General features: G+C 35.1%; 1 protein-coding gene across 2 annotated transcripts in view; it reads right to left on the reverse strand.

Moving 5' to 3' along the window:
* Positions 1-9,435, reverse strand: part of ash1 (histone-lysine N-methyltransferase ash1) — a 126,269-nt gene extending 116,834 nt beyond the window's left edge. For both annotated transcript variants that reach the window (XM_071594126.1, XM_071594125.1), the window contains exons 1-2: positions 9,331-9,435; positions 7,464-7,616 (exon numbers count right to left, since the gene is read on the reverse strand). In XM_071594126.1, the coding sequence (XP_071450227.1) occupies positions 7,464-7,565 (102 nt within the window). In that variant the 5' untranslated portion in view covers positions 7,566-7,616; positions 9,331-9,435. The remainder of the gene's footprint in view (positions 1-7,463; positions 7,617-9,330) is intronic.
* Positions 9,436-9,834: the final 399 nt, after the last annotated feature.

Here is a 9,834-nt window from a genome sequence, read left to right on the forward strand (position 1 = left end):
TTTCCCAGGTCAAATATTTCACGCCCATCACCAAACATTGTACATTAAATGAGAATGCCAGGCTGTCCTGTAATCACTAAAAAGCCACTTTACTTTTAATAAATTCTATTCACAGCAGATAAAGTGGGTTAGAAAGAATATAAGATGTTTCTCACTATGTAAGCCAATCTAATACAGATGTTATTGTTTGAGATACTGTCACTTCTGGTTGCAGGATTCTCCTTTGCACAAACAATGATAGCATTTTCAAAAGAATTAAGTATGGTTGAACCTAAAACATTATAATCCACCCTAAAATCCAGAAAAAAATAGTGCTCTAAATATCATTGAACATAAACCATGAAAGTCAGCGGGAATATCATTTTCTCTAAAACGTAATCCCCTTCCTAAAAGGTATAGTGTTTCTAATCTGTCTAAATGTTTATTAACTTCTATAATGATTGAAATGAAATAATTAACTTTGTAATGCCAATCACTTCATTTAAAAACACGACCTAGGTTTCGATGTTGAATGTCATCATAGATTTAAATAAGAAGTGTGGAATTACAAAGTCAATAATTTCATTCCAACATGTTATGCAAATTCCATAAAGTTATGCCGGAGACAACAAATTTCTATAATGATCTTTGGATTATCTAAAATGACACCTAATATTTTGTGGGCGTATTTTTAATTGTCAGTGTACTCCTCCCCTGGGTCTACTTGTGGGAAGAAAATTTGCTATCCCTTGGGCATTCACACTCAATACAAAACAGAATTAGATCTGATCTAAAACTCATACATGGCCTAATGATTGAGCCTTTCTAACCAGATGATGACCTCTCCTTTTCACTTCATAGTATGAATCACCTTAAGTTCTACTCTGCTACACTCATAATATTCCATTTACTCATTTCCTAACAATAACTATTTCACCAGACAGCAACCAAGAGTCACACTCTTGACTTCTCTTAAAGGGAATAACTTCATTATCCTCCTAAAGTGTCACCTCTGATCAATCTATATTCTTGGTCCCTTTTAATGTGCTACATTAATACTCCCTGTTGTATTATTACTTGTTTTGCTATCATTTATTTTATTTAAAGAACCCAATTAAAAGGCCTCTATTGTAGCGTTTGGGGACACTACATAATTTTCAGATTTATTTAGAAACAATTTTATCTTTTTATATGACATCAATCTTCAGCATTTAATTTGTTCCAACATATGCCAGCCACATGGTAATTCATTTGCCATTATTTTACTATGTTATATGATAAATATCTTTTGTGACCGCAGATGGCCAAGAATTTTATGGGAGTGTGACATGAATCTCAATTCAAGTAAAATAATCAAATAAAAAATTCAACTACAAGAATAACATAGAGCACGAAGTTAGTAATTTCTCTATGGATCAAAACAGCATATTACAATAAAATGCAATCATACAAATTTGATGTATGTGGAAGAAGAAAATAATATCCATTTCATAAAATTTTATACTGCATCTTCTGGGCAAAAAGGATTTTTTAATCTAGTTGATTAGTTCCCAGTTTCTCTCAAGTATGTTTCTTAGTTTAACTAGGGCTGGAGAATGCAATATCACCCCACGCGATATATTCTCTCTATACCAAAGCTCTTTGGCATTCAGTTGGGCTTATTATAAAAATTTGTGAATCTCTATTTGTGACAAGACAAATGTCAGCCACTCACATTACCACTTCGTAGTTCTATGTATTCATCCTCAAATGGCCAATTGTCATGAGGAAGAGGATTGATGGTTAACACATGACACACAAAAAAAGTGCAACTTGAATTACGATCATCTGAGATGTCTAAATGGAAAATAACAATTGAGAAATTCCTTAATCCCTAAGAATTTCCTGCAGCTACCCACAACCCCTAACAACTACAACAGTGAATAAATAATCAGTATAATTACAAATGTTGCTACAATGATTTCTACATTTTTATTTAACAAATAATATTAGCAAAATATAGATGCTTTGTGGTGATAAAATAAAGCCACTGACAATTGCATTGCATTCTCATGGAAGTGGCCTGAGTTTTCATTCAGCAGTGGGAGATTTCAAATTAGAATACCATGACCTACTTTCGCACTGTTTGGAGAGCAGTCACTTGGTAATGATTCATTTATAGCATGAGATTATCCACAACTGTGCCTATAGAACCAATTGATAAGCAGAGGAGGCCAATGCCAGGGGTGCCCAGTTTTGCTCCCTACCTTTCTTTTACCCCCAAGAATTATTCCTCGGCCAAAATACCAAAATAAACTTATTAGGTAAAGATAACCTCAGCTGATACCTCTCCTAGAATACCAAATACATAAAAGACTGTTACCTGACTGTAACATAGACTACAAATGCACAAAATTTATCCATTTGCCAAAACAGAAACCAAGTTGCTACAAAAGTTAAGGGGGAACAAGGTAACCAAGTAGTGAGGTACTAAATGATGGTGCATTGGACATAAGGCTAAGTTCAGGTGGTACATTTTAACACCAGTCAAACCCAAGATGTTTGATTTTAGGGACACCAGGACCTTTGGGAAATCATAGAGAAAGAGCTGACCCCTCTAAGTTACATGGAAATAATATTACTGTTTGTACAGCTTTGAGCTACCCTCACATTTGTAGCCAATGTGACACCCTTTACATTTTCCAGCAATTAGATATTTTCAGAGCCCACACCTCCAAGGAAAAATTTAATTTATCATATTTTTGAAATAAAGTTTTAATGTATAAAACTGTATTCATCCTCCATTATAAGATTAACATTTTTATTATTTGTAGTCATCTAACTAAAGGAAGGAAGTCCCTGAATACTGCTGGAAGAATTATTAACTTTAGCCTACTGGTGATGGTAGGTTATTGATATAATTGTGGACTTAATTGTTACATTTCATGCTCCTCCAAAGAGAACACTTAAACCATAATACAAGGCATCACATTACACTTATATCCATTTACGTTCTACTTCTCTCCATTCCCTGCAACATGTATAACCTCTTCCTCTCTTCACTTAGCGACGTCAAATATTCTCCCCTTTTATACGTCTTCAAAATCCCCTTGCCTCCACATGTGCTCTCTCCCCTACATACACCATTCCTGCCTACTTAAATCTTTTCAACAACCTTTCCCTCTCCCTTTGAGTAAAGTATTTAAAAATTAAAGTGCATTATTCACCATACAAAAGTCATGTGATTAATCAGGATTAAAATCCAATACTGCTGGTTTCCTACCACAGATCCTATGGCCATTTCCCACAGGATTATAATTTACTCAGCTTCTTAATCACTGGGTCCTCATGCGCTAATATATTAGAAAATCTCCACTTTCTTGAAGAATGAAATCCACTCATTTCAACTTCTCAAGGGACATTTTTCTTAGGGGAAATTCAATCATTGCATTTGGCTCCTGTTCATTCATTACAGAATAAAAAGATCTATTTTGAAAGATTTGAAGTGAAAAATATCAATGAGGAGTGGAACAAAGATCCTCAGGTTTTCATCTAATGCTTAAACCAATCTTCAGAACAAATGCACACGTTAGCTAGTGGCCACACTAAAGATTCTTCCAAAAATCTTCCACAGTTCCCTGGATTAGTCAAAGTAGCAAATTATGTGTTTGATGCTGTATTTTAACTTTAAGGACTGTGGAATTATGTTTATGCACATTGTTTGTGAAACTATAAGCACACCAATATCTCAGAGGGTCTCATTCCTTTGTAGGCAATCCATAAAACATATCAATGAACAAAGGCACTGAAAGGAATTATACCAAAAATCAGGAGATGTGTTCAAACCCCACAATGAACAATTTTTTCTCTGATACCTTAGGCCTTGGAAATTCTTAAGGCACCGGTTCTACTAAAGAGCAAATCTGCCATTGTAATATACCAACACAATATGCAACTGCTGATTACTGAAGTGAAACAACTGAAGTTGTTTAAACATAAAATTCTGCCCTTCTAATCTTAATTACTACATATTACAGAGAATTCACAGGTAAAATAGATGAACTTCAAATGGTAAGTAGCAGATTGTAATAACAAAATAACACAATCTAGAGCATTACTTGTATTGAAACTATAGAACCTCACATTCACTGCAGTGAATGTGAGGTTCTATGAGTGAAGCATCAGGGTACAATGCCATTAATATTTTTAAAAAGAAATATATTTCCAGCACATGTATGTCAGTAGCATCAGAACAGCATGGGGCTCTACAGTATTAGCAGTGGGGTAATAAGAGAGAGGAGGAAAGGTCAGATCTGTAGTGTCTACAACAAAATTGGAGCAGCATTTAGCTTGATGCATTTTTTTATTCATATTGGTACATGGGCATACCTTGACAGTTTCTCCGTAGCACAATATGATTTCACTCCTAAGAATGAATGCTAGAACTCCTTTGCCTGATTCATTTATCATATTTCATAGATAGCAGTAGGTATTACTTCCCTTTGATATCACTATCTGATACACTTACCCACCAATCACTAAACTTTCAAATAAGACTAATCCAATCCGCATTTTAATAATATTAATCTACTAAGGATTTGTTCATTGGGGCTGAGACATGATTTCACAATTTCTCAGTAATGACATCTGGTATGCAGATTCCACAGCTACATCATAGCTAACAAGCCAAAACAGGGACATCACTCACATGCTGCAATGGCAGCCATTAAAAAAGGAGGAAAGGGAAAAAGTCTGTAAAAGGAAGATGGGCTTTGATATGAATAAGTTTTTTGTTTGTGCTGTGGTTGGAAATTATTTAAGGGGGAAAACATTTGACAGAGCTGATCTAAATTAGCCACATTTTTTCCATCAGAAAATGTAGCATATTAGGTAGCATGTAGGTCACTGGGTTATTTCCTTAATGTCTCAAACAAAATACTCAACTGATAAAAATACTCAACACAATTTTGTCGTTAGTTAGATTTTTATTCCCTTTTTGTGCCTCTTTGACCTGTCACACTAGTTATTTTAGTAATAATACATAATAATAACATGAGATGGTGATATGATCATTCAACATAGATTCCTACAATTTGGACAGGATTTCACACATGAAAACATTTGCCAAATTTTGGCAGGGTCAATAGCATTTGATATAAAGAGATTCTTAAGATTCAAAGCACCAAATAAGAAATAACTGCATGCATAAGGGGTTGTTCCCAGAGAGTTTCCTTGAATGCCCTAGATTCCAGTAGGTCTCAGGTAAAGGCTCCAATGTGGATGATTTGCCCCTTGCCATTGGCAAGGCTCTCATAAAAGCTAAAATGACATCTAGAGTTGTTCCTGAATTATTTACAAGGGGCCATGTGCATTAATTCTCATGCCAATATGTTCTTGTGTTTGCCCAAACTACTACTCCTCTGCTGTTAATAGTTAGTGAGAAAATTGACATTAAAGGTTGACAATAATTTGGGTGACATGAATAACATAAGCAAGGTTGCGCATTTATTGAAATTCACAATATTTGATTTTTGAACATCTAACTGTCTAAGATTGCATATGAGTGATTGCATACAAATTCATTTTTCTTCCTTAATTCACCTACCAATGCGTATTTTTTATGTGAAAACATCAATTTCACTTTCAAAAGAGATAATGTGAAAATTTCATTCAACATGAACATCAAATGCCTCCAGCAATTTTAAACTTTTACCAGAGAACAACGGGGTAATTGCACTAATATAGTATTGAAGGGGCTGGCCATATTCCTGTGGTAGAGCATTGGACTAATGTAGGGAGGACCCGGGTTTGATTCCTGGTTATACCACTCTTGACACCCATAGCATCACCGAAGATGTGCAATTTTTTTGGGCGCCAAATTTTCCTGGGAAACCATAGGTAGCACAGGGAAAGTAACTGGTCCCCCTACCCTGATGCACGAATATCACACACTGTTGGCTCAGCATTGGGTAAACTCAAACACCACCTAGCAAATCGACCTTTGGTAACTCTGATTATGGTTTTTTTTAAAGTAAAAAACACCTCTTCATTTCTTTCTTCTTCCTCATTTACTATTCTCCCTAACATATAACAATAAGCAACATAATATAGCACAGTAATATTTTACAGTTCAGAATGGATGATGGCCACTTCCATCAGAGTACTTCAAGTTACGACCAAAGTCTACAAATTTCCTTACAGTGGTTCATTTCATTTAAGAGAACTATGAAGTCAGTTGGAATTAGAATTGATATTGTTTTATGTACAATTATAAGTAGTCCACCATGGGTAGTTTTGGATAGACACAAACTGAGCATTGCTACATATTGAAGTATATTCAGACAACAAACTCAAAGAATCATTACGAAATTCCAAAAAATAGCCAACACCACCAACATCCTTTTCACTAATTCCTTCCTAATTTACAATTTTTTCATCTGAGCTCTTTAAGCCTTTTAACAGCCTTTTATTACAGGCCCACACATGGTATAGCACCTCTCCCATGAATGAGGGTCCAGTGCATACATACTACATACTGCAGAGATGTAGCTCTAGCAACTAGAAACTTGAAAAACTTTCAGCAATGACATGGTTGTAATAAGGAACTGCGATAGCTCACAACATGAATTAAATAACAACGAAATTCTTCCAAGTTTGTCAATTCATTGTATAAAACAGGGATAACACTTCAAAATAAGGATTTTATCATGACACTTGTACACTACATCTATGCTGTCCTCAGTAAATCCACCACAAGTTAAGCTTTGTTTTACTATTAGATTCTCTCGCCATTTAGAGATATTTATAGGCCACGAACTCTACCAAAAAAATTAAAGCCAGTTGTTTTATTTTTGATCAATTGTGCATTTATTAACAGAGGACAGGGAACTGTCCCAGCCATTGTGTAGGCATGGTAAGGTGATTCAGAACCCCCATCTGGCGACATTTTTCATGATGAGGGTAAAAAAATAGAAACTTTGCACTTCCACATTAAGATTTAATATTTCAAAACCATGGTTCACGACATTGTTCATCCATAATGCACGAATAGCAAGTAAGACGAATGGAGCTATGCAGCCACCCAATATCAGTTTTTATTTTCAAAAATACAGCCTGTCAATTGACTTTTTCCAGAGACTGCAAATACCAAATATTATAATTTTTTGCCTACGATTTATTGATGCCCTAAGAAAATATTTTCCCCTTTAAATAGAATATTGTAATTTGCTCACTGACTCCAAAAAATACCATTATTTCCAATTACTAATAGGGCCATTGAGACAAGTTTAAAATGAAATAATTGTATGATGCGCTAAGGTACCAGGTGCATAAAAATATATAAAAATACAAAATTACACATGGAAAATTCTTGCTATGCTCCATTTCATTCCATTTACAAGATAAGAAATAGTCTAGACATTTATCACACAAATCATCCCCTTATATGAAATGAGACCACAAACCAAAAATATCAGATCATTTGCATATCACTTTCAACAACATACCTTTTCAGTTTCTCTAACATGCGCCCTTTGCGGATCATCATCACTTCCCACATATTGGACGCTGGCAGGGTAATTGGGCACAGCTTTATCCTGGTGGGGCATGCTGTTGAGGTGTTACACAAAACACGTCACAGAGTCATGGCTGAGTGGTTCCTGTTGGAAACAAAGAGAACAAAAGTTATTGTTACAACAGTAAACTGGAGAGTCACAAAGATTACTTAATGCTTTAAAGTAAATATCAGAGCTAAACCCAAACCAGTTTTCATTATGCCACAATGGCCACGAAAAATGACATTATTTATCCTTCAAATGTACTTGTCATTCCACAAACAAGATCACTGCACGTAATTAATAAAAGTATGTGCTACCAATGATATCAATAAAACTTTACCAAACTGCAATAGTACATAGAATGCAGAGATATAACAAAAGACAACTATCCTTACAAAAACACCTATTTATAATATCATTGTTTGTGGAAGAAATTAATGTACGTACTTCTAGACAATGGTCAATGTACCAAACTACTGCAGCATTAGACTTATGCTAATTATTAACCAATGTTGACATTCTACATTTTCAACTTGACTGAAAATTTGGCACAGGCAATCAATCCTGTAACCAACCACCACGTAATAAAACTTTGTGAAAATCTCACTGAAAAGGTTAGGCTTCAAAGTAAAATATCTAAAGTAGACTAATAGAGTTTCGTGTATCACGATATTCTGCAGAATATCGTGATATAGAATAAAGTCTTAACTTAAGTTATAACATATACACAACGAGGTGTTCCTTATAGCACACCACACATTATTTTGCATGATCAATAGGCAATTCCCGATTTCCCGAATGTGCTATTTAACCTATGGAGGCACAGTCCTAACATGATGAGGTAAATTGCACAAGAACTTTGCACTCGAATGCAATTTACGACGCTTAAACAGGAACACAATTACTATGCAAAACATCAGAGCCGAAAGATTAACGGCAGCTCTCTCGTGGATGAAAAGATATCAGCATATTTGCGAATTCCCATAATATTTTGCAAAGGGATGAAAATTTAAGCATAAAAACGGGGGTTAACCTCTTATAACAAACAATTAGAATCTGTGGCTGGATGAACTCAGGCCCCTTGAAAATTATATCCTTCCAGTATCGTTACTTCACTAGCAGCATTGAATAGCTTTTTTAACTCATCATAATAAAAAACATGCAAGACCTAATGCGGACTGTTTCACTAATAGTAATATATATGTCAATGCATGCCATCAAATAACTACACGATATAGTGTTAAACGTGCTGCCATAAGGTAATGCGGGCTCAATTCTTAATTTGCTGCGGGATATTTAGAAATAAAACCTTATTTCGCATTCATTCCAATATAAAGCCAATGATCTAATAAGAGAGACTCAGACTTCAGGAATAAATATTGTCGAATGAATCCTTATGCACGGCATTTCATATAAACCATGGTTATTAATCATAAATGCAAAAGTTTAAAAGCCGATTCATACCTCCGCAAAACATGAAATTTGGATGATCATGGTAACAAAACAGTCTGCAAGTGTCAACTGCATATATTGTTTTCCTCTTAGAGCTCAAAATTGTCACAGATGGGGTGCTATTTTACATTAGGGGCAATAATGAGGATTACAAACCAAGAAATAGTATAATTCTACAGTGATATGACACAATTCAGCGAAGAAAAATGGTTTGTTTACACATGCAAAGGAAACATTCATCTTCAGTTCAGTCCTGACTAAGCTACGTAGTTTTGCAGAAGTGCAAGCTCAGACATAAACAAATCGTAGACACACGCAAATATTAACATCACAAGATTTGCATAATACCACATTGAAAGCTCACCTGTAAAGGACCGCGCCAAAATACTCCACAAAATGATCGAAGACGCTCGCCTTCAACATGAATACACAATCAAGCTAACCGATGTCTGTAAACTTCCGGTTGTCGCTCCCTCTCATGCGAATAATTGACACTAATGCTCATTGAAATATCTTCAATGAAAAATAAACGATTTTTGTCTTAACATTATAAATCAATTTATTCTCGGTGATAATTGCAACATAGTTCGAGCGATTTCAATGTCTTCCACGAGAAGTCGAGTGCTATACACTTCTATATAAAAATACATATCACACTTAACAAAATGGCGGGTTTCTGTTACTGTAATTGAGGAGGGGGATTCGATCTTGCGGATCTCATCAATATAGTGTTTAGCGTCACGTTTATTGAGTATCATGGACGTGAGCTGTTTTCAAGTTAAATAAGAAACATAAATGGTTTCCTCGGGTAATATTCACACAAAGCAACTGTCATTATCAGTAAGGCTCAATAAAATAATTCATTCCT

The sequence above is a fragment of the Hetaerina americana genome, unplaced genomic scaffold, assembly GCF_022747635.1.
Source record: "Hetaerina americana unplaced genomic scaffold, ioHetAmer1.1.p SCAF_6, whole genome shotgun sequence".
In the NCBI taxonomy this organism is placed as follows: Eukaryota; Metazoa; Arthropoda; class Insecta; order Odonata; family Calopterygidae; genus Hetaerina; species Hetaerina americana.